The 26,758-nt window shown below is 38.3% G+C and overlaps 1 protein-coding gene across 5 annotated transcripts in view; it reads right to left on the minus strand.

The window, feature by feature from the left end:
- Positions 1 to 2,795: 2,795 nt before the first annotated feature.
- Positions 2,796 to 26,758, minus strand: part of pam (peptidylglycine alpha-amidating monooxygenase) — an 86,837-nt gene continuing 62,874 nt past the window's right edge. For 3 of the 5 annotated variants that reach the window (XM_017697324.2, XM_017697326.2, XM_017697323.2), the window contains 12 exons: positions 25,999 to 26,307; positions 21,564 to 21,693; positions 17,040 to 17,156; positions 16,183 to 16,255; positions 15,740 to 15,950; positions 14,637 to 14,840; positions 13,731 to 13,849; positions 10,201 to 10,300; positions 8,825 to 8,878; positions 7,656 to 7,946; positions 6,178 to 6,240; positions 2,796 to 3,646 (listed from right to left, as the gene is read on the minus strand). In XM_017697324.2, the coding sequence (XP_017552813.2) occupies positions 3,465 to 3,646; positions 6,178 to 6,240; positions 7,656 to 7,946; positions 8,825 to 8,878; positions 10,201 to 10,300; positions 13,731 to 13,849; positions 14,637 to 14,840; positions 15,740 to 15,950; positions 16,183 to 16,255; positions 17,040 to 17,156; positions 21,564 to 21,693; positions 25,999 to 26,307 (1,853 nt within the window). In that variant the 3' untranslated portion in view covers positions 2,796 to 3,464. The remainder of the gene's footprint in view (positions 3,647 to 6,177; positions 6,241 to 7,655; positions 7,947 to 8,824; positions 8,879 to 10,200; positions 10,301 to 13,730; positions 13,850 to 14,636; positions 14,841 to 15,739; positions 15,951 to 16,182; positions 16,256 to 17,039; positions 17,157 to 21,563; positions 21,694 to 25,998; positions 26,308 to 26,758) is intronic. The other 2 variants (XM_037547642.1, XM_037547643.1) reach the window with 2 other exon arrangements.

The raw sequence follows: 26,758 nt of genomic DNA on the forward strand, positions 1-26,758 counted from the left end.
AGAACAATTTCACCATACCAAGAACCATTTGAGCTTGAAATGGTTCTATGAAGGACTCATGTTCTGAATACAACCATTGCCATTGCTAAAGAACGTTTGAAGAACCATCTTTCAACGTTTGTAGTTTGTGCATTAATAGCATAACATTTACAGAAAGGGTTCTCTCTTTTTTAACAAACTAAAGATTTTTTGTGAAAAAAATCTTTGTGGTTCCTTTTAATTTTATAGTAATTTAATAATTATAATTCTTAATATCTTTAATTTATAGTAATTTAATTATACTTTAATTAATACTACTTTAATACTAATCATTTTAATTATATATTAATATATAATTCTCTTATAATGAAAGGTGACCTACCTTAACCACTGAGAAAGTCGGTTTCACCACACTGACGTCATAAACGTGTAATCCAGCTGATGCGTCTTGTCTCGTTTGAGACGAAAGTCGGAATGCAGTAAAACCTGGAGGTCACGCCCTTATATAGGTTTTGGGGTGGGTTTCACCGCATTGACGTCATAAACGCGTAATCCAGCTGCAGCGTTGTGTCTCGGTTGCAACGAAAGTTGAAATGTGAGTAAAACCTGGATGTCACACCCTTATATAGTGTTGGGGGGTGACGTCACTGTGATGACGTCATAATCGGCGCGTTATCTAGGCGTTGCCTCCTGTGTTGGTGTACTGTGGGCCAGGAGCTGGTGATGCAGGACTCTCACTGGCTGTGGAATCAGTGGAATCGACTCCTCCAATGCACTTCAAGAACCACCGATACGGCAGATACTGAACCATCATTAACTCAGTTTTATGTGTAGCTACAGATACTATAGTGATATGACGATAAATCCCTTAATTTCAAGTCATTTAAGGCGGCTTGACAAATTATTATTCATAAATAATTATTCTACAGCAAACAGGTTTTGTGCAGCAGGACACTACTGAGCGCTGATTGGTTGCCCACGCTCACCGAAGATGGACGTACATGATGTGTTTTAACTCCTATATCTCAGTTCCGAAGCTCCTAAAACTGGAACAGCAGCGTTGAAATGTTTTATGCTGTTCTCTGTTCATGAAATAAATGTATTGTTTTACAATAAAAATGTTTAAGCGTTTCTAAACTACGACTGTGCTCAGTTGAGGATTTCCCCGTTGTGGGACTAATAAAGGATTATCTCGTCTTAAACGCGCCATCTTAACGCGGTCTTTTGGACTCGGGAGCGCCCTCTAGCGTTTGAGAAACTCGGAAGACATTACCGGGTGGTAATCGTTCTCTGGTATTATCACGAAGATTTTCATGACTGTGATTTGGTCGCTGGCAGCAGTGCTTTAATATTGAGAATCACTTCTGTAGGTAAAAAGCCCATCTTGTTTCCTGAATTGTGTTTCCAGTTTGTTTAGTTGCTGCACAGCTAGATAGAAATCATGCAACATATTCACGTTCCACGAACATAAATAACAGCATGGCTGAAAAGCTTCTCAACCAATGAGACTGAGCCGTAGGAAAAACTGTTGTATAATGCGTAATGTCAAATTGACCACTAACAGAAGAACTGACGCAATCGCATTTTGATTTTAAACGTTTGGGAAGAATTTTGTGAGGAAAAAAAAGTCATTCTAGGCCTTCTTGAGTGTTTAGTCCAGGAGATACATCAGCGATTGCAAGTACTAATAGTAGCCTGATCAATGTGTTTTAGAATGAGCATATATTTATAGCCTTAACTGAAGGTCTAGTGCTCAAAATTCGCTGAACTATGTACAAGAGAATGCTTTATGGTTTCTACAGTGAAATCAGTGAAGCTTTTGATTTAGTATGAAACAAACTGCCACTTAAACCGACTGTTTAATGGTTTAAAGCTCTATAATGATGAAACGTAGTTGTAATAGATGGACACCAGATGGCACTGCAGCTCTGTTTTCTGTAGAGGAATCTTGGCCCAGTGAGATAAACCACAGGACAAGATCTCACCTGTATTGTTTTTGTCCTTTACCTGATTGGATTTAATAAAATGATCTGGTTAGATTCTTAAATATCGTGAAAAATGAAGCCATGACTTAAACAACACTGAACAAGAGTTAGATGACGCTGGAATAAATAGAGCTCATGAATTGTACTGTCTTGACGTAAACAAGGATATAGGAAAAAGGGGAATCTGATGTATATGGGATTGACACTAATATACGAAAAAAAAAAATGTAAACAATATTTTTTGAATCTAGTACTTCACTAAAATTTAGAGCTGGAAAATGAGGTGGTAGAATAGCAATCATTCTTTTATCCTAATTACTGCTTTTCTCATTGAAAGATCATCGGAAATAGATTCATTTCATTCATTCATCAGTTGAGTTGTGACAAAGGTCAGAATAAATGTAAAATTAGTAGAAGGCCAGCATTTCTGACTGGAGTAATTCTATATGAACTGTTTTGGGTAAAAAAACCCTGTTCTATGAATAGGTCTCCAAACTATTGTCTATATATATATATATATATATATATATATATATATATGTACTATTGTGTTAGTACATATATATTTTTCAGTGTGGAGAAGACACATGAATATATACTGAAGTTTGGCAGAATTGACAGAAATGTGATAAAAAGGTGTTTGATGTTAGCCAAGTGATTTTTTACTGTGGCTTTAACTCTTTGAATGATTTCTATCACAACTTTCTCTCCACACTTACATATTTATTTATATTTGTATACATGCTAATTATGCTCCTCACATGTAAAGCTGTCAGATATCTGTTAAAACACAACGTCCACATGATTAAAAACAGAAGAGTGCCAGAAGAGTGATGCTTTGCAGACACTTTATTACACAAATAACATTGTTACTGAAAATAGTATTCTTGCAATAAAACCTCAGTATGTCACAACAAATATCAGACACATCTCACATCCTGCTTGGAAAAATGTAGTAAATACAGATTTAGATACATCATAATCTTTTTTTCTTTCTTTTCTGAATGCGGCACAACAGAAATCAAAATACAGGTGACAGTAGCAGCGCTTTGAAATAAGTGGCACATTTGTAGTAATATAGGTGCTGCAGAAGGCGAAAAATACAGAATCAAAAAGGCACAAATGTACAGATAGGAGATCAAACAAATGTTTGGACCAATTACCTGAAAACATAAAAGAGCCATCGAGTTGATAAATTACTGGAAGAAGTTTGTTAACCATAATAAAAAAAAATGAAAACAATTCTACCTCGTTCCTCCCCTTCCATTAAAAATAACCATAAAGATTTCTGCTTAAGCCTACCAGTGTTTTGCTCCTCTAAATGGTCCCTTAAAATCATAAATTAAAGTGGCAGTCAAACATCCCTAATGAGAAAAAGGTTTTTGCACAAATAAATAAAATATATTGGCAGCCAATACAAACAGTTATATATATATGATTGCAGTACATCCTGACGTTTCGAGCGTTGGGGGACGGCGGACGGCTTTGAAATGGAACGGCTCATCGGGACGCGGACACCGGAGGAGGCGGGGCTGAATACTCCTCGTTCTCAGAGTCAGTGGCGTCCTCGTCGTCCTTCTCCAGGTCGCTGCCCTCTGTGCTAAGTCGGTCGAAGCCCTGCCGTGTGTACCCTTTGTGGGTGGCAAAGAAATTCCCCAAGTTTAAGGTCCCTGCAGCTTTGCCTGGAGGAAGATAGAGAAAAGGTCAGAGTGCTGAGATGTGGCCTAATTCAGCTCCACGACAACAGATTAGTTAAAAGCACTATATAATACCCCCCCCCCCCCATATACCACACACACACACACACACACACACACACATACAGTACAGTTTTAAACACAGTTTGGAGACATTAGGGATGGTAGCTCAGCTTTAGTCGTCCTCTAATCAAGAGGTGTGGGAACTACAAGCTGGAGGCCAGCACAGTTTGCTGATTTCCCTGCTCAAACACATCAGCTGAACCTGGCAGTACAATCACCAAACTGTGCAGGAATCCGGCCTCCCAGGGCCAGAGTTCCTCACCCCTGCTCCATTTCTTCATTAGGGATCAGTTTCTGCCCACAGGACACTGTTGACTTGATATTTTTAGTTGTCGGACTATTCAGTCCAGCAGAGACCTTGAAGGCCAGCACATCAGAGCACAGGCACAGCACAAAACGTGCCTTGACGCAACTTCAATATGCACCCGCAATAAGCCTGAATTTAACATTCGATTTTGTGTGATGCAGCTCAGCACACAAACTTCCCTGTCCACGAACTGGTTGCTCATTTGGCATAGATTTGAGTGTAAGGAGATTCCTTCCCAACAAAACATTCTGCAAGGGTTTTGTTTTACTCCTGCCAAGAAAAACACTGGGAAACGACACTGAGACTGTATGCGCATACTGCAGCCACATTAAAGCATATTCTGCACTGTCTTCTCACATACATGCATCAGATCCTAAGAATGTAAACAGTGTTATTCTGATGGTAAACATTCTTTGATCATGTGCTCTTTCGAGACCCTGATATAAATTTATTGCAAATCTTTAAAAGGTGAAGAGAAATCTGGCTGGGACGAGTCGCTGAAACTTCAGTCAATGAAGTGGAATATGCGATTAGCTGCACTTGTAATACCCACCCACTTTTTGCAAGACCCTCATACGTTTTATGTGGAACTCCCTCAAATACATATGTTTTACTATGGCCGAGCAATTTGGGATCGTATACCAGTTTTGTACATTTAGAACACGCAACACACAAAAGGCTTAATACATCAGCCCCAGAGTACCACCCAAAAAATACCAGTTCAGAAGTGGTCCTATGGAGGTCCTGCCCATTAATGAATGGGAAAAACTGGGGAACAACTTGAGCAGAAAAAACAGATGAACTACAATATGTGATTGTAGAGCACCTATATTGTAAATGCACCCAATAAAGAAGCCAGAGAATGTATAATGTTATTTTTACAAAGTGACTTTCAAACTTTTGGCCTGTACTATATGTAATAGCTCAGGTGAAAAGTCATAAACCTGTGAGCTTTGTTCAAAGCACCCCACACACAAACACACAAACACTCAGCAACATCTGATTACGCCTCTCTGGCCACTTTATCATCACTTGAGTTAAGCTGCAGCCAATGAACCGTCTGCTCATTTCCCTGTTCCATCTGATATGAAAGTCGTTTAGAGAACATACCCTACCATTAAAAAAGTGACAGCTCGCAAAGTATTATGAATTACATTTATTGGATCTCTCAATACCATCTAAAAAGTCCCCTCAGGGGCTCTGCGCTTCAGAGCACATTTTAAAAGCTAGGCCCTTGCCAATTAACAAGTTAGCTGCTAACACTTAGTGGAAGGGAGTTTAGTCTGAACTCTGGCCATGCATTGCTGCAGTGTCATGGGAGCCAGCACTCTGTGCATAAACTGAAACAGCACAGCATGCCTGTGTCTGAATGACAGGGCCCAGCATTCATATACACGCAGGAGGGTAGAAACGTCACACAAGCAGTTGGCAGTTGACCTTGTAGGAGACCGGAAGTTCAGCCCTCAGGGACCAAACGGGGTCCATTCAGTTGCTGTGTGGAATGTAAACAGATGGTGCCTTTATGAGAGGCTTTCTGATCACGGTGGGTCTCTTAAAGGCAATATCAGAGACATCAGAATACATCGCTTGATTGGGTGGAGACACGCTTGCATTATGTTCTGCAAACCAAAGGCTTCCAGTACTTCTGTCTTTTTAATCATTACAGAAAAGCCTCATCAATTAGTTCATGTGACAGCTGGGTCAAAAAAATCAATGGAAATATGTCACATAACAGTGGCTGAAGCAATCTTCAGAGCTGAAATCTGTTTTTATAAATAACAGTGCCACAAACCAAAGAAACAAGTCTACTGAAGATTATGTAAGAATTTGATGTGATTTGAGGTGAGTGATAATTTAGGCATGCAGTTTATACAATTCACAATGGAGCATAAGCTTCCATTAGTCTTGTAGTTCCAATACACTTAACATGTCTTGGCTGATTTGCAATATTCAGGGGAAAAATTGCTTACATTTCACTTGAATTCAAAACTTTAACCACATCTGTCTTGCATACATTTTTTTAATATCTCAAGTTTCTTCATGTTTGATTTTGAAGCTTAATCAGAGTATAAAGACTGCAGCTGAACTATAAATAAAGCAATATCTTGTTGCTGAAGAGCAGCTGTTAATGGTGTGCCTCACTCACCTCTGAGTTTACCCAGGAGTCCTCCTGAGGATCCTGATGGCTCCAGTTTCACTTCATGGCCATCTGTAAAAAAATATATACTGAATAAGGCTCATTTCAGCCTTGCATTACTTTGTAAACTTTCTACATTTACAATATTGTTACAGAAAATACATACAATCTTAAAAATATAAATGACTCATGGTTTGGATGTGCACTTGGTCTGGATGTGTCCTGGGCTCCACTTTATTTGGACAGCACACAACAGATTATCTACAGATGCTGAAATGATTAACAACAATCTGGGAAAACCGTTTCTCAACAGCACTGGGATTAAAATTAGGACCAGGTTGAGGGTTACGTTTGTTTTGGGACTGAGATTACAGCACTTAAATGAGCATTGAATTATAAGATGCACTTATATTTTATTGTATTTCACTGTGTATTGTAGTATATTGTGCTGTATTTTTATTGTATTGCACTGTGTATTGTAGTGTATTGTATTTTATTGCACTGAATGACACAGAGTTCTGTGTTTAACTCAGTTCCTTTTTCTCTCTGTATCTACAGTAACTTTTGTTTCTAGCAGTATCTGAGCTCAGGACCGTCCTTTTCTCTAACCTATTGGTAACTAGAAAAATACTTTCTCTAGATAGACAAAGCACTTCTTGTAAGTCGCTCTGGATAAGAGCGTCTGCTAAATGCTGTAAATGTAATGAAGGTCAGGATTAGGGCCAATTTACAGAAAATGATGGTAAATTTAACGAATATTTAGTTTAATTATATACACAAAGCAAATTAAATGCAAGGTTAGCACTTACAAAGCATCAGCAATGGGCTGTCTAAATAAAACGTTACCAAAAATCTTAATTGGTACAGAACTTTTCCATGTGAAACTTTTATGTTGAGGTTCTTTAAACTTATGGGTTTCTCAACCATGCATTGAAAGGTTCTTTAGGTAACCAGAAGCTGTTCTTCTATGGCACCCACTGACACATACAAAACCATTTTTGGCCCTCTTGTAATCTTTATCTATTTATTTATTTATTTTGAAAGAATGGCTCCACACACGCCACAACCAAAAATCAACATCAGTTACACTCTAGTGTACATAAAATGCAAGAAACAAAGTGACTGACTGCTGGTTGGACTAATGGGTATCAATGGGGATGCACTTCATTCATTGCCTTTCAAGGATATGATAATCTTATTTTTTTGTGATAAGAAAATAAGGGCTATTGGCTATTAATTGATTATATTAACTAGTCCAACCATTACACCTTCTGTGGTTTCCTCTCACTTAGCCCTATCACAGTTGCACCATCCAAGTTATACGTCTTTTATGGTGCACAAAATAATAAAGTCCAAACTGTGCTTCCTGCAGTCTGTTGATTGTGTACATCATTTCAACAGATTGCATTATATGTTACCGAGCACTTTTTTGTTTTTATGTACAACTCGTTGACTTTGTGTTGCAGCCCTATCTCTGTGCTTGTTACCTCCATACATCCTGCTCTTCTTCCAGCGGATGAAGACACCAATGGCGATGACCAGCACCAGAGGGAGGAGCAGGAGCAGAGTGGTGATTACTCCAGGAGACAGACCCTGAGCACTGGCCTTGTTCGCGATCTTCCCTTTCTCTTTCTCCTTCTCTTCTGGAGTCTTTTCCTGTTGTGCTGGAACTGGCTTTTTCTCTTGAACCTCTGGGAGCTTCTGCACCGTGGCCTTGGGTGACTGCTCCAACGGCTTGTGGATGGGCTTCAAATTGGCCTGGACGAACGTCTCTGTTTCTAAAAGGAAGCAGTTAAACATGCTGCACTTTAGGTTGTTTCATGTTATGTAACTTCTGCAAGAATTAGTTCTAATTTATAAAAAGTTGTATACAGTTGTTTGATAAAGCTTGAAAACCTGTCACATTACATGCTTGTGGATGTGTTCAGTTTTTTTCAACTAAATGTCATTTGACTGGGGTGCCTAAGTTTTGCATACAACTGTACATTTGTCTTTTTGCATGTATAATTTGAATGTGAATTTGTACCCAGTTAGTATTAATCTGCCCTCCAGACTTTTTCAACTACGTTTGACCTGCTTTTCATTGCAGCCGTGCAAGCCATTAATTAAACCTTAACACCTTAAAAACCTTAAAAATGAACACTTTCCTTTTGCGGTGAAATATGATCTAAGGTGAAAAAAAGCACTGTGATTAATAAAGAAATTATGTCAACAGGCCAAAATTTGCCAGTTTGCCTTTGTGCTATTGTCAGTCTATTATAGCCAATTACAGACTAATAGAGTTATTACTCCATTACAGGAAAGAACTGCTTAAACAACTAGAGACAATGTAACTGTTAGCTTAGGCTTGCAGTATAATTAAGCAAATACTTGCTCTCTGACAAGGTAAACATACAGTTCATTTGAGCTCTCAGAGGGAAGGTGTGTGGTTATGGAGGCTGCAGTACTCTGTCATCACTATTCTCTTCACACGCTTCTACACAGAGGTCCTGACAGCCTGAAATGTCAACTGGCATGACAAGTTTTGTTTGTTTCAGCATCCATGACCCACAGAATAAGAAAAATAGAAATTGGAAGTAAAAGACATGGCACTGATAAATGGTGTGCCGTAGTCAGTCGTGTAAGACAAAAGTGGAAACAACTCGAAACTGTGTACCTTCAATTTCCTGCACCTCGATTCCTCCTTTTTTAACTGAACGATGCTCTGCTCCTGAAAGGGAAAGGGGAGAAAAGTAATGCTTATTTTCTGTGTACAAACAGAAAGTCTGTATACCTCACAAGGACATTTAATAACTGTTCATTAAGGCCACCTTCTCTCGAATGAGGCCCTTATGTAAGAGCTGAACTTTTGAAGGCCTAAAAAGTCGCTGTTGAAAACAGCAGTGTTTTTCACTTTGAATAGCGCTAAAAAGATGATGGAGCTGGCTATGAGTCATCTCAAGGCTGTATTCAGGATCTTATGAATGTACCGCCATGTCCTCAGTACATCTCTTTGGGGGAAAAAAAGACAAAAAAAAGGACAACTGACTGACTGACACTGTGAAAAACACCCCCGCTCTCAGCACACCACTCCAGGATCACAGACGTGAAGGACAGCGATTCTGTACGAGATGTTCACCAGCACAGTCTCTAATGTGTACATCAATCTAAACTACACTAGACTGCATTCAATTACTGTGATCACTACAAATCTAAGAGAATCTGAGAATGTTCAGCTTCTATAAAACCACTTGTCTGGGCAATTTATTTGGTAAAAAAACACAATGGAATCAAGACGAATAAACAATACAGAGAGTGTGTTAACCATTTCCCAAGCTCTCCTTGAGGAAACCTAGTACAGTTACCATCCTATACCTACTTTTTCCAAGTCAGGAGCTGCTGATGGAACTGAACAAATCCAAGCAATGGCTGCAGCAAGAAGTCAGGAACCAAACCTTCAATCTTCTAACTATATTCTTGTAATCAATATATTAATAACTTTTTTTTAAACAATCTTGCTACATTTTACTGTATTTAAGTTCATTTGTACTCATTCTAATGCTATATAGTGTATTTACTGGCAAAGTAAACAGGCAGCAGAGATAAATAGTATTAAACTATGTTCACGTCTGCGTAAGACCTCTGAACAGAATTGTATGTGTCAAGGGCTTTGGAATTTTATTAATCTAATTTATGGATAATATAGTTAACATTAACATACCTTGAATACATAACCTTGAAACTTAATATAACCATATTAATGTTTCTTAAATAAAGCTTTCTTAATTCCTATACTATCATCTAAGCACTTGTGTAGCACTTGAGTTTATCCTCACTGTCATAATAAAACACCATAACTTTTTTTATCATTTGAAAATGCCAGCTGTGCTTTACATTGTGTTATATGATATTTCATGATGAATGGATCCATAGAAATGTTTGAAAATTACATGACAATGTTTATTTCTTTCTCCTATAAGTTACCATTTTAGAGATACAATGTTTTGTTGTGACAGCTATGATATTAAAAGAGAAGAATTGAACAAAACTTACTTTCAGATGGCACAAATTTTATGACCGAGTCTGCAGCAGCATCCCCAACAAAGACACTCCCATCCTTTGTGACAACAATGTCATGAGGCATTTTGAACTTCTGAATAAAATAACACACAAAAGACATTCCACATTAGATTTTAAGAGCTGTATTACATCTGTATTATGCAGATTAAAAACTCCGTAAAGCACCAGCTCCTCCATGTCTGCCGTGCTACAGTTCACTAAGAGTTTTTTCAAATGTTGAATGTTCAAATGTTCAAATGTTTTAGAAGAGCACAGAATGGAGATAAACACTGCCTTTAATAGTGGAAGACATCCCAAAAGAGACAACATTCACAATATTAGCAGCACCATCAAGCACAAATAAACAGCCAGAAATAGGGTCTAATCTGACTAACAGCAAACACAAACAGTTCAACAAATTCAGTGGCTAACTTTTACTTTTACTTTTGTACGTTACACTTATAGTTTGGCACTACTCTACTACTGGCACTACTCTACTACTGGCTACTGTTATATGTTAACCAAGGAGGCTAATGTCACAATGTTGCTTTCAACATATAGTACACAGTCTGAAAAGGTTAATGTACAGGTACAATTTTGGCCCATAAGGCTTAAACAATGTAAACGGACCATCAAAGGTACAACATGATCCTTGGGATCCAATTTTGTACACTAAAAGTACAAAGGTGCATTACATTAACTTAATTAATAATAATTATAACTTAACTTACATTAACTTAATTAATAATACTATATAGATTCCTTAGCAGCTACACATCTTTTCAGACCCATAGTGTTGTCTTCTCACAGTGAAAGGATAGACAGAAGCAGTTGTGTATTTTTTCAAGTCTGAAGCAAGAGTGGAGCTGAAATACTGTTTATTAAATACTGACGGTGTTCATGTTTTTTTGTTGTTTTTTTTCCCGATTTTCCACTTCCTGTACGTTATCTTACATCAAACCTCCTCCAAAATATCCTCTGGAAAACAAATAACTTTCTGGCTGCCTTGACTCGGAATTTAAAAAATGAAAGGTGGTCTGTAATTTTTTGTATAATACTGTCCACCTAATCAGAGAGACTGGCAGTCAGACAGGATGATGTCAATCTGCTGTGACTGGAAAAAAGTGGTTAGTCTGATGAAGAGGACAATGTCCAGTGGCAGTCAGCAGCTTGGTTCAATTCCTCTAAGTGGCATCAAAGGGAAGAAGCACAAAATGAATTCACCTCAGACAGGATAATCAATCAAGAACAAAAGCTTTCAGACTAATCAATAAATGTTTATGGGAAAGCTGTACATAGCCATTTCAGAGAATATGCACACACATCTATTTGCACATATATTAAATGCAATCAAATTCTAAGTATAGCCTTGTTCAATCTAATATGACTTGGTTTGCTTCTCCCCCGTCAATATAGGCCAGTCATAAAGCATTATGAAATGTAGGCCTTGACAAATAAAAATTTCAGTGTTGTTATAGCAACTGTGCTTTGGATAAGTGGTCAAGTTTACAGTGAGTCAAGCTTTCCAGTGTATAAAACACATTAACCGAGCATGAGGCAAACATTACCTTCCTTGTCATACTCTCTTACATTTCAGACACTATAGACTTGTTTGGACCTGAATGTACAATATTGTAGGGACACAGAATGGTCATTGTACCAATATGACCCCATCAGACAAAATCTTTGCATAGTGATTATTACGATATGACTCACAATCTATTAAAAAACCCATTATTGTTCAATCAGTGAATGTGACACGGTTAAAGACTATGCAGCCCTAGATCTCATGGTGCATTTCACAGCAGTTAAACTATCACAGCCAAAGTCAGGCAGGCCATCGCAAGCTATGCTACAACCATGTAATCACTTGTAATGCTGTTCCAGCCCAGCTAAGCTGGGTTTTACCGTGTTTGTTAAGAGAGCTTATCATACTGAAGCAGGAGGACAGAACTAGATTATACCTTCACATTACATATCGTATCCACCCTTGTCAATAAACAACACCAGGCCTGGGTGTTTCATGTTTTCGTAAGAAAGGTATAAAGCTAAAGGAGAAATCCCTATTTCATGCTCTGGGTGAATATGAGGGATTTTCAGTTAAGACTGAGGCTTTTGTGTTAGGTGGAGTAGCCATCACTGTGCCTTTGAAACATGGTGCGTGTTATGTGGGGGCAGTCATGAGCTGGAGGCTAGGGAACCAGTTCGATCCTCAGAGTCGACAGTATGACTGAGGTGTCCTTGAGCAAGGCACCTAACCCCCAGCTGCTCCCCAGGCACGATAAGGCTGCCCATTGCTTTGGGCAAGTGTGCTCGCTGCCCCCTAGTGTGTGTGCTCACTAGTGTGTATGTGGTGTTTCACTTCACAGATGGGTTAAATGCGAAGGTGAAATTTCCCCGTTGTGGGACTAATAAGGGTCACTTAATCTTAATTTTAATATGTATAAATAAATAAATAAATAAATAAATAAATATCTTTATAAATTAATTATATATATATATATATATATATATATATATATATATATATATATATATATATATATATATATAAATGATATATGATAATAGTATATATTATCATATACAGGACATTACATTTTTCTATTCTATATTAAAACAGACATGTTAAATACATGACGTAATTTTACCTCAGATGTAATTATTCAGCCAAAACACTCTGATGTACAAATGTTGATTCTTTAGGTTAGCGCTGGAGCTACAAGGCTAAAGTTGCAAACAAACACTAGAAGACAAGTCACCCAAATCCTTTCCATAATTTCTCTCAAACCGCATCCAGGTCTTCATTAAGGTCAAACAAACTTGTAGAACACAGTTTGACTCACTGTGAACTATGAAAATGAAAAAAAAAAACCTCACCATTTAGCCTAACACTGTGGTCAGCCATAAACAGGGAGTCTAAATTACATTACACATTTTATGTTGTTCTTTTTTTTATAAACATACATTTTCAGGTATAAAACTGAAGATTATTAAATAAAAAAACATTCAGCACAACACCTTAAGTGTCTAAATGTCTAAAGTGGCTGCCCATTGCGTCAATTAAACAGTGAAGTTTTGTTCAATTTTACAATTTACAGTAAGTCATACTGTGTCCTAAACTACATCGATAAGTCTGTGCAGCCTTAATGAAAGCAGTTGTAGAAATCTGAGACAAGTTTTGGGAAAGCATTTACAATAAAAGATTTAGGCAACTTCCAGTGAAAAAGATTTTTCAATCCCTTTACTTTTACTACTTTTTGAGGTATGAAATGTGATAAAAGAGGTGAAAATATGACACAAAAACACTTTTCTGTTAAAAGAGGAGGTACAAAAAGTGTTCCAGTAATTAACCACATTTCACATACTGTGCACCACTAAAGTTAATTAAGCATAGCCAATTATGCTTACTTTCATGACACAAGCTGTTGTTCAGACAAACACATTGTGATATAATTTAACGTTTAGTGAAATCATACCTTTATATTGCCCACCCTAGTGTGTATGTATGTGTGTATTAGCACCTGTGTGTCCGGGGCGAACGTGTCCAGGATCTCATTGGTTGAATAATTGAGTACGAAGCCTTGGAGAGGAGCAGAGTGGCCGTATGGAGATTCTCCGTTCACTACATAGACTAGCCCACCTGAAACAGCACATTAGCATGAGAGACGTGTCGCCCCAGAAACAGTTCCACATAAATATTGATACAGCTTTTGCATTAATCATCAAAGGAGCTGTCAGAGGGGCTGCTCGATTTAACCAACGATTCATATTAAACAAGGAGGCAGTGAATTGGAAATGATGCGGCGGTGAGCAGTGACAGAAGCCCAAGACAGATAGATTCACTTGTTTTATATAGACTGCAGTATTTATACGTTGCATTGCAGCTGTATGGAATGTCATTTCAATGAGGCAGGTATTCAGCCTCTAAGTCAAAAGAGTGGAGAGAAAAAAAAATCACATTTCAACAAAATAAATTTAGTTGCAGATTAGAAAATTATTGTAACATGATGCTATTCTATAGGTTTCAAACAAATCTTAAGAAGCTATAAATACAAAATTAATTGGAAAATGCCTCATAGATAGACAGAAACAGACAGACAGACAGACAGACAGACAGACAGACAGATAGATAGATAGATAGATAGATAGATAGATAGATAGATAGATAGATAGGTAGATAGGTAGGTAGGTAGTTAATTATAGTTTATTTCTTTAAACCATCAGTAAAGGTTCTTTCTAACATCTCCATCTACTCTGAATTATTTATATGATACGTGATTACAAAACTTGTAAACGGTAGTGTTTTAGGAGTTGCTTTACTACGATTTGAACTTGAGAAAACTTAATCTTGCGCTATTAAACCAGCACTTGTTCAACAGAGGAGCAGCACAGTGCCTTGTACAGATCTGAATGGTTTTCAAGCTCACCATGTACAGGTGCGTAGGACACAGCAAACACCTCTCCTCCAAACTCGTCTCTCTTGATCTCCTTCACAAACTCGCCGGTGTCAGCCATGAAGCACTGAACACGACCGTTTTCTCGGTCAGCCACTAGCAGCTCACGCTTGTCCGGCAAAAAGGCCAGGCTGTGGGGGATCTGGAATGGCACACGTCGTCGCCTGTCCACTGAGCCTAAAGACAAGACACACAAGAGCAACAAAACAGAATACAGTTAACATTAACAATATGATTTTTTGACATCTTATTGAAAATCAACAACTAATACTGTGTAATACTGTAAAATAAATGATAAATTCATTTAATAACAATCGTCAATAAAAAGATGAGAAAATATATGGTGAGGTCTAGAAAAAAAGATGAAATGAATTTTCCTCATTTAAGAAAGAGGCTGTATTAATTCATTCATTATGTTCTAGCTGTTGTAAGAAGACCTCATTAAATAAGTAATTACTATTATAAGAAAAGCCAAAAAAAAAAAAAAAAAAAACACATTTACATATGTCCACCTGCTCAGCATACATCATTTTAGTTCTGCCCATTCACACTGAAGTTACTAGGATTCTTTCAGCCTAGGGCAACAACTCAGTCTTTAAGGCACAGTAACAAAAACTACTTGTTTAATTTTAAGGGATAAAGATTGTTTGCAGAAGGATCTCATAAAAATGAATTACACTGTTTCTAGAATATAAAACCACAAGCCACTGCAACTGGACCTCTAAGGGGAAAAAACAAGAAATGTAGAATGGGGTACCTTGGTATGGTATATGGTATATACGTACAAGTAAAACAAAAAATGGACATAAGGCTTTCATAAGACAATGATAAGGCACTGGTGTACTTATTTATTTTCACATCACAAAAAGGAGTTTCTTCTCTGGTCTCTGGGTGACCTTTCTACATTACATTGACAGACCAGTGACTTGCTTAGGAGTATTCTTAAGTTGCACTGTATCATATCACCTGTACATGTAATCATATCACCTGTACACACTGTGGTTGTATTGTCTACTGTTCTTTCCAGCACCTTCTAAATAATGTAAACAGAAACTGCAGTGTCTTAGGGTGTGTACCTGCTCCCCAGTCAGAGAGATATCTGCCCTCTGGTGAGAATTTGAGGATCCTGCTGTTGCAGTAGCCATCAGACACAAAGACGTTGCCAGTTTCAGGGTCTACAGCCACATCAGTAGGCTGGCAGAAATGGCTCCTGTCGTTGCCTGGTTTAAAAGCCTCACCCAGCACCAGCAGCGGCTTCTCTTTCTCATCTTTGCTCAGTTTAAACACCTAACACCAGTGGAAAAGTGCAACAACAGATGGCTTAACAACCACAGTCAACCTGTAACACAATGCTGCTATGTATGTTGAAAGGGACTGAGCTAAAATGGGTCACATTTCATGCAAGCTTAATTTTCAAACTAATATACGCACAATGCAATGCATAAGGCTTCAAAGATCAGGCTGAGAGGAAGCAGACTTGTTGAAAGCTTTTGTAGCTGACATTAAAAGTCTCCTTTACCTGATGAAGAGCTACATCAGTCACCCAATAATTATTGTCCTTATCTGTGGTAATCCCATGTGGCAAATAAAACCTGTTGCAACACAAAAAATAGAAAAATGCTTCAGTAACTTTAACAATAGACCACTAAAGTCATGCACCATTCTGTGTCATGACCATATTAAAAACTCTGGGTTTAAAGCTGGTTGTCTCTATAGAAAAAATGAAAATTGTTTCCTGTGGCAAACAAAAATGTTCCAAACACAAAACTTTTTGTCTTATGTACATTTTAATTCCAAATGTCATTGGTTGCACTAAACTAAAATGCCATCTGGCAGCCATGAATAGTGCTACAAAAGCAAGCTAATACTCCTTAAATGGCACCGCACAAATGTAAGTCTAAACACTATTGTATTCCAATACCTGCTACAGACTGTAGGCTACCATTACCAAAACAACTTCAGGACTACATATGATAAAACCTGCTGGCTTGCTTGGATTATTTTGGTGAACCTGCCAGTGTTATGACATCAGTTCAGTATACTGCAGTTTTAATTTTAGGCATATTTTAATAACCTGTTAATTTAAAGGATCGAGTGACATCGGAATGAAAAATGCACATAATGATGCATGTAATAAGTCTGGAACATTCTGTTTACCACACAGCTCAACTGCAGTGATATCTTAACAACGGCATTCATTTTTCTTAGAGAAACAGAAAAATCTGAAATCTGAGAAAAAAACCCTAATATCTTAATGTGGGCATGACGCCAATTACAGAATGACAACACAACTTTAGAGGTCTGTTGCAAAATGTTGAGGAAACACAGCACAATGAATCAATTACCCTATTTTCAGAGACAAGCACTGGTACTTACATATTTCTCCCTGAGGCCTTGAGCACATTGCCTTTGACTGGATCCACCACCAAAATTGTTGACTGCTGAATGGGGCCAAGGGACTTTTGCTGGTATATTGCACTGTTGTCAAAAGAGCTGGCAGAGAAAGGCACTCCATTAATATGACTAAACTAAACAACTGATTGTGACTCAATGTGGCAAGAAAATGTAGATATTAGACATTAGAAAAGCCAAACAATCAGATGGAAAGGCAAATCAATGACACTTTAATTGGGGCTACCTAGAGAGGCACATCATGCATAGACATGCATAAGCATTAGGTAATATGTTTACAAAGCAATACACTAGTATTTATGAGCAGTTTTGCCATTAATCGCAATAAGAAATTGGCAGTGTACTGACACAAGAAGTCTTAAACTAAAGTTTATCATACATTTATGTAGCATCAAATAAATGGAACTAGGCAGAGGCCTAGTTAAGAACACCATATATCAGTTCTCTGGTAGATTTTGATGTCCTTGGATTTAAGTGATCATTTTCCCATATGTATGAATACACATATGAAAATGCATAAATACAGTATGTAGGTACAAAAATCTTGATTAGACTGAAAAATGCTGAAGTATTCCTGTAAAACAGAAGAAAAAATTAAGGGCACAATGAAGTTATCCCCAGTCTGGAGGCCCTTAAAAGCAAGAGTGTTTGTGTGATAAGGGCAAAAAAATAAAACTAAAAATAGTGCACAATTTTTTGACAGTAAAGAGAGCCTACAGGAATACTATAATAACTATATCCTATCTGTATCCACATACATATCCAGTAAGCACTTGATCCATCACCCTCTTTAGCTGTGGCCTCCCTGCGGACCTTCCAACGTAACCAGTTATGCATAACAAATAACCCCGCCAAACAGCCTAGCCAGGAACAGCCACTAAATCACTTTTTTATCTAATCGTTTTGCATAGAGAACTAAACTAAAGCTCCATTCTGTAATTCTGCAGGGAATGCTCCATCCCCACTCGTTCCCAATGATGAATTTCTGCTCAACTCTGCAATAAGATCTAGAGTGGTTAGGGGCAGAGGATGAATGGATTTAAGAGGGCTGCCTCTCTTCACCTAGAGACCCAACCCATTAATTCCACTCTCTCCATTTCTCTCATTCTTTTCCACACTCCCTCTCACTCCAATCTCCTTTACACTCTGGCTTTAGCAGAAGCACAGCGGGGCTGACCCAGGAGCACAGAGGCAGGGGTAGCTTCACCTCTGGATTCCTGGCATCAGAACTGCCCTTCACGCAGAGGCTCAGCAGTACAGTGTTAATGCTTCAGCTCTATGGAAATGATCAGGGTTGGATGAGTGGAGTAGAGAACAGGCTGGGGTAATTAATAGTCTCTCCAAATTCGGTACAGTAGCTGTGGTCAACGTTCCTCCCCCTGCTGGAATACGGCAAGTGGAGACTGTATGAGTATGCAGAGTTAAGAGACATAATGGATAAAAGAGGCTTATGGATATGCTTTTAATCTTTTGGGCTTTTGCCTTGTTTCACAATATGACTTTTTATTCATAATACTATAATTAAAGTTCCACCACGTGATTTTTCTAAGCACTACTCTGGGTTTTAAAATAGGGCAGACTCATCAGTTGGGCATTGAATTCAAAAAACCAATTCACAAAACCAATAAGGCACCAATATTACAGAGACTACTAAACTGGCAATCACCAGTTATTTACCATTATTATAGCAATATAGGCTGAACTGCTAAGCAGCAACATGGTATACATTACAAAAATATGGTACATGTAACAATCACATCTGATTATGAACTTCAAGTTAAATAAAAGTAGAGTTTAATATGCTAAGGTATATGTTGGGTTATGCAGTATGCAGTATGTAAGTGGAATGGAGCAGCAAACATTTCCACTCATCACTCAAAGTGTTCTCTAAACACTCTAATCCATTCCGGTTTTTCTATTTCCTGCTCCTCACTCACTCCTCACTCATGTCAGAGAAACCCCAATCCCTGGCCCCTCCATATGATTAATTCTAAAGATATTTATTTTATGACTTGAATGTATGCACAAAAACATTGTCATTTATTATTATTAAACAAAAAAATAATTAAACATACTGTGCTACACAGGCTTTTTCACAGTATAGGCTTTAAGCAATGGCCCAATCACAAGCTAGAAAAACTAATGACAAACAGGCATTGTGGATTCATACTGGACTGAAATCACAGCTCTCATTGGATCACTCAAATTACAGACCACTGTGTCACTATTGTAGAATGCAAGTATGTTGTAGTGACATTTTTGACAGCGTGTCCCTTTAACTTTAGCTCAGTAAAATCGGTATAGGTGACAAAACTTTATTGGCCAGTCCCTTGTTAAACTGATGTGTCAGATCATTTTAACGGGAACACTAAAGTGTTGACTCCTGTGAACAAAATTCAGTTAGTACACTGATGTCCTGAAAGCATGTGTGAAATTGTGTGGTCTACTAGTAACAATGACCAACGGCCATCTGCAGGGGGAGTTACAGAAATCTTGTCCTGTTTTCATTTCAAGTAATGTCTGGTATTAAGGGTTTTAATGGTGTTACCAATAAATGGGGTTACTCAAGTTTCCACAATGCTAACATTGTGCATTTGTTAATAACATAAATGGCTTGAATGCACAGTATCACTAATACAGGTCTAAATATAAATGCATGCTCCTACAAACATGCTGTGGTTACATAAGGACATGCTTTGTTATCTTTAAGTATCATTCCAGCCTACGCCATCAGGATATTGATCACTTCACATAAATCACAAGTGTTCTTTTCAATCCCCTCACAGAAAGAAAGATATGAAGGGTTGCCCGATATAGACACGCCCAACCAAATAATGAGAAGATTATGAGTGACTATCAGCATTCATTCATCACTCGCTCTGACTAAAGATCTGTTTATCATAATGCTGAAGCATCCTGCTGGAGCTTTGTGGATTAGCAGGCCAGACATGACTAGCGCTGGCTTTAGCCTAATGACACCTCAGTCACGGCCGCAGGCCTTGAGCAAGTCTAATGACTTCAGAACCAAAACAGCAACTGTGTTTCCCCCCGTCCAGTGCAAACAGTCTTTGAGGAAATGCGCTCACAAAGACGCAGCAGGCTGTATTGAATTTGCCCCGTCCAGGCTAGCATAGCAGGCAAGGACACTTTGTCTAATTCAATTTGGAAATGCATGCCAATATCCACTGTGAATTTTGAAAAGATGACTGTGCTCGTATTTTTAGTTTGAAAACTATAACTTTTTGACAGAGCAGCCTGCTGCAGGGGAATGAATAGAAAGAAGAGGAGGAGAGAAATGACAAATCTAGTCGTAAAGACAGCTCTTGCCATTAACCTTCATCTACAACTGTGGTTTTCTTCCACATATCAGCATGTCTAAATATTATACAGACCAGTCTAACATTTGCAGAATTGTTTGTGCATTTCTTTAAAGAGTTTGGTGGGTAAAGAAAAGGGCAGGTGAAAAAAACAGTGCAACACTATCTTGGCTAACGTGATCAGCATTTGACCTAGTATGACACTTCACTGTAGGGTACTGTTCAAGAGGCAACATGATACCTACATAACCTTATCATGAGAACTGACATAACCTTACATACATGTCTTTAACTGCTTATTCCAATACACATTATTTGTCATGAAGGCTACGTTAGCTAACTTTGATCAAAACTGGTAGATGTATTCTTTACAGGGAACGATGCCTACTGGAATAAACATTTGTAAACACTTATGTAAAATTATGTCAACTGTTATGAAAAGCTTATGTAGGTGCTATGCAGCTTATGGATGGAAGCCCACAGTAAACTCTTTTTAATCATAGAATTACAATACAAATTTGCGTTGTCTTCTCTACTGTAATACACCTAGTTTACATACTTAACAGCTTGATAACTAATTGATGAGTTGAACAACATGTCACAGGAATGAGCACAGGAAAACACTGAAGTCTATAATGGAGGGCCACACCAGGACTGCAGTTGGGAAACAGCTCTGGGCAAAAAAATTTACGCTAAGTCAATACACAGATTTGTTGGGCCTAAAATGGCCCAAGTGCAAGTAAGACACTACTCTAACTAGGTTAGCCCAACCATGGTAGGTTCTGTAATGCAATCTGTAATGGATTTAACTGGCCAAGTCACATCGCTGTAATTTTCTAATTACCACAGACCACCTTGTTCGCATCAGTATTACAACACAGAACACATTCAATAACAATAGTGTCTACTAGCAAGTTTTGTTATTACATTACTGTGTAAGGTGGACTGGAACAGAACTACTATCACTGCAGAGACACTGTGCTCAGCCAATTTTAGAAGGTTATTCAGTCTGCAGTTGTGACTGTCAGACTGTGAAAACTACACACATTATGGATTTATACTAGATTAAAATCATGGTTCTCACTGCTAGTCATTTCAATTATAGTTCCTCCCTAGATAAAACGAATCCTTTTGAATAGAGCTTAAATGCTGCAATCAGCTCAGTACATACTTGACTCCCCATCTGTGGTCTCCTCTGTGGAAGATGACCAGGTTATCATCAGAGTCCAGAGCCAAACCAGACACCTGGCCCAGCTGCAGCTCAACCTCTGGCCAGCCATCCAGCTCCTCCAAATGGGCCCCTACACACACACACACACACACATATGTACAAACAAATGAGCCAACAATCTTTGGGTAAAAACAAAGTTGGCTTCCTATTCACCAGCCTCTTATTTGAAATTCTGGTTCCACCTTAAATGATGCAACAGTTACATTCTGGCACCAGTAACACCATTTCTTGTGGAACGGAAAATCTGATTAAGATGCTGGCGAATAAGAAGCTAACTTCAGCTTCACTGGGTAAACACCGTCACAGGTTCTGCCACAGAATAAAACATAAAGAGAATGGCATATGGAGGTGTAATCACTCACCATGGTGTAACATAACAGAAGAGAAAACCTGATGACTGCCTGATTCAAATACAAAGCTCTATTGTTTGGTCTCAAGCTTCATTTAACACTGTAACGCTATCCAACAATCTGCTAACTTGGGCCTGATTCACTGTCTGAAATCAAAGCGATTCATGTGCGATGTTCTAGCCACTCACTGGATGGAAGTGTTTGTTAGACAGCCATGCATGAGCTGCTGGCAGGCAGTCATCAGGGCCAACATAGGCCTGAGAGAGAAGTGGAAAAGGATGAGGCATCAAATTCAAATGAACACAGAACTGCAGCCAATGGAAACACGTGTGCAAACACCTTTATGAGGCCTTGGCATAGTCACACTCAGGTCTATTGAAGGACTAGCAGCTAATGTGGATTTTTTCTGCACTGGTGACCAACAATAGCAAAATATTAGCCTTTAAGTAATGGAGGTCAAAGCTCCATCCTGCTACTGAACTACCATTACAGTCTAGAGTTCAAAACTGTAACTAGATCAAACGTTATGGGTTTTACAGGAGATTCAGAGTCAGAAATACATATTTGCTGAAGCTAGAAGGAAAAATGTAAAAGAATAACATGCCTATAACTAAAAAGTAGCAAAGGGAAGGGCTTAAACTAGGGATGCACTGATATGGGGATTACATGGGTATTCGATATCCAATATTTGTCACGTTCTGTTAATTTTCTACATATAAATTAGTTAATATGTCCTCTGCAAGTAACAAAAACATGGCATTTTTTTGTAAATTTCAAACACATCAGAAAATAGTAAAACATCAAACATAAAATGTGCCATAACCTTTGCACAAGTGACATTTTAAGATTTTTTTCCAATATGATAAATTCCATGAATGAACAGGTGCAGATGTGCAGAAAAATGTGCAGATGTGAATTGTCATGTATGTATGTATGTATGTATTTTATGTATGTATTTTATATATGTATGTATGTATGTATATTTTATGTATATTTCAGAAAATCATCAAAACATGTAACATGTAGACCAAGGGCATAGAAATCTTCGTACATGACGGTAAATCTACACAAACAGTCATACAATGTAAATTAGAACTCCATCTGCATTACAGAGGAGTGTAATACTTATTTGTAGAGAGTTGCATAAAATACAGAAACAGTTTAGAACAGTTGCTGAGCTTAAACATTCTGATTTCTGGAGTACAATAAATAAAGGATAAAATACTGGTATGAAATATCAGATCTAAACATCCAACGGCAATATTTTTTTTATTTAAGAAATTCTGCCGACACTGATACAATTCTGATTTCATCGTGCATCCCTAGTTTAAATTCCAACGAACTAACAGAGGCAACGACAAAACCTTTTTTATGAAGACGTAAAAAACCGCACCATCTCTGGCTAGGTGCATTACTGGCATAGGCGGTACAGCCATATATTACAAAAATGATTAAATAAATATACTCTCACACCTCAGTGATTCTACCTCTGCAGTATGCGATAGGACTTCAAATGAGATACAGCCTGCACCTCTTTGATGAAACAGTTTCAGTTTAAGAGGCAAGAAATATTTAGAGATAGCACTTCCCTGCACTGTAGAGAAATGCCTTTAGCGCACTATGAATCACATGCATTAGTAATGGAGCGTGAAATCACTGAACAACAAACAATAACCATGCCTTTTCCAAGCACCAGCATCATGATTAATGGACACAATCCAAGCCACACACTGGCAGAAATGACGAAAGCAACTAATAGGTCTGATGAGTTCTGTTGTCTTGGCAACAAATGTAAGAATTAACAAGGGATAACTAGTAAACTGAGGAATAAACTGCTCTCCTTCATGCTAGCAGCAGCATTCAGGCTGTGCTAAAGGCGATATTGATTGTAGTTCCCTGAAAGGTCCGCAAAAACGAAGAGTGCTTTAAAGTCTTGGAGAAAATGCAGAGCTCTTATGGATGAAGATACATAAAATATGCATGATTCAGATGATACACAGCCACAGTGGAAGTGTCTAAAGGTCCTGTCTAAAGGATTTTTCTCAGCACAGTCATAAATGTCTAACATCCACACTGGTGTACAGTTCTCTTCTGGGTCAATAACAGAGCAAAAATGCATGTCCACACACGTACACTAAGCCACTGCGCATGAAACAGACATCAGGCTAACTGAACGCAGTCTCACTTTCTTTCGTTCTGCTTGATATGTACTCTTGCCGGCTACTCCCAGCATTGTACTAAACTCAAGGCCATGGCTGCAACAGCCCTGCACAAACACAACCCAGCCAGCCTTCATGAATTATTCCCAGCAAGATGTGAAAAGGCACAGCAATTACTGACACTGGAATGGGAGTGAACAAACCAGGATTTTCCTACCACCTTGCAGCAGCAAAACATGAAATTTTATTTCTGGATTTGTAATTAGATCTCAGGGGCTAATCAATAGCACCATGACAATCTAGTAGACATGTATTGATGTTGCATGAAACTTGGCATGTCTTGGGGCCCCCAGACTCAAACAAGGTCCGCACCAGCAGGCAATTAATACAAAACAAAAGAAGCAATTCAGTTGCTATTGAATGCCAGACATTGATGGAAATGCTACACACCGCCCTGTTTAAGTGCAACTTTAACAACATCATCTACTGCAGCAAAGAAACACCTGGAGATATTTTTAAGACCTAAACGTAAGAAAAGTCACTCTAACGCAGTAACAACAGAAAATGCACATACAGTACTGTGCAAATGTCAGACAGCCCTTCATATATTCTGACTAATTTCCAGTCAAAACAGTCATTAAATATATCCTATTCATTTTTCAGTATCAAATCTGCCAGGATATTTTTCCATATCTCCAAAGTTCAGTCTCTTGAAACATTTGCATTTTCTTCTTACAATGCCAAACACATTCAATGAGGTCTGGACTCTGTGGTGGCCAGTCTATTGTTCTAAGATCAATAGCTTTGTCTTATATTATCTTCTTTTTTGTCCATTTCCTTTTCTCAGTCAATTTTTTCAAAAGCAAAAGTGGAGTCTGATTTTTCTTATGACTCAAATATGAAAGCTTTAAGTACTGTTTATATGATGAATACAGTTTTGGTGGTCTACCATGTCTTGCATTTTCTCCATATCTTGTATTACTTTTTTGATCCCCAGTTCTGGAAACTCATTTTTTCACTTATTTTCTCCTTCCTTATGAAAGTGAATTATTTTATACAGAATCATTTGAAAGATCACTCAAAAAATATATAGCTTGAACTTAACAACCTTCTGACTGCAAATAAAACATCTGAAGGGTGCTCTCTGACCTTTGGGCAGCATTGTATATCACTGATGTCAGATCAAAACCTTTTTCATTTTTAAAATATTTTTATATCCTATAAAAATACCAGCATCCTTTACCATGTTTAAAAATTTCATGATGTATGGATCAATAGAAGTGTTCCAAGATGACTTGGCATAAAATATCATTACAATAACACACATTAAAGATAAGAATGTTTTTGTGCTTCTCCTGAAATCACTATATTTTTCCAATGACAACACCTTTTGCCCAACTGTAAGGCAAATATAAGGCAGCAAAGTAGGCTACCTTCTTCTATTTCGCTCTCCCTTAATTTGCGTTTTCTGTTCTATTTCCCACTAGTCAAAAAAAGGAAAACTGCAGTGAAAAAGCCAACAAAGCCTATAGAGATGGCCCAGATTTTTCATATCACTCTCACCATCTCAGCATCTTCCCACTGAGATTAATGTCTGTAATGTGATGAGAGCAGTGCATGCAGAATAACTGTCTAAACAAAAACTCTCATCTTCCAGTCAGCCAACTCTTCTGTCCTCAACTAATAAAGCTAAGTAATCCTACACTGTGAGCTCACTCCCCTCAATATCAAAAGATTAATGATTGGAATGAGATGGGCAGGCATGAGTTTTAAAAAAAAGCATTTACATGAACACCATGCCTTGAATGAAACCAGGGCAAAAATGTTGCTCTTTTTTATTTTTTGCAAATTGACGCCAAGACCCACCTTGTTTTTTGGCCTTTGCCACCCCTGCGCTCGGCTGTCTGGTGGGTACTGTCTTGGTCCCCGGAGGCCTGACAGTGGACTCTAAATGGTGAAACTTGTGCACTCTGTCCCTCACCAGAACTGCATCTTCCCTCTGTTTGTAGCCTAGCCTGGGCCCGGGCCAGCCAAGGTCTTTCTTTTGCATTATGCTATCAATTTCAGCCACCAGATCCGCCTGGGCCTTGGCTGCCTCTGCGGGGTTATACTTATGCACATGGACAATGTCCTCCCTCTCCCCTAGGAGTTTGGAGAGAAGGGAATAGAAGTCACCTGTACAGGAAAAATAGAGGAAGGGAAAAAAAGCAGGAAAGACAAAAGGAGAGAAAGAGAAAACGGAGGAGAAGAAGGAGAAGGAGGAAAAGAAGAAAATGGACTGTGTGAACAGAGCTGTAAGGGAAGCGAGGGAGAGTCACTGGATTGGATGGAGCCTGTCCGATAGAAGACAACAGTTTTACAGCACTGCAGACAGTAGACAAGGCGTGATAGAGAGAAGCAGGAATTAATCTCTGTAGGTGTGAGTGGAAAGGACAATCTGTGCAGTTCTACACTAGAGTCTCAGTTTCATATGCACCAAATGGACCTCCTACTCACTTTCTGAGAGATCCACACCATTGGGATCATTATGTATCACTCTCAACCTTTAGAATAGGCATCTTATAACCACTAATTAGTCATTGGGGTGTAAAAACGCATTGATGCATCGTGATGGATTGATCTGAAC

Source organism: Pygocentrus nattereri, chromosome 18, assembly GCF_015220715.1.
Source record: "Pygocentrus nattereri isolate fPygNat1 chromosome 18, fPygNat1.pri, whole genome shotgun sequence".
Lineage (NCBI taxonomy): Eukaryota > Metazoa > Chordata > Actinopteri > Characiformes > Serrasalmidae > Pygocentrus > Pygocentrus nattereri.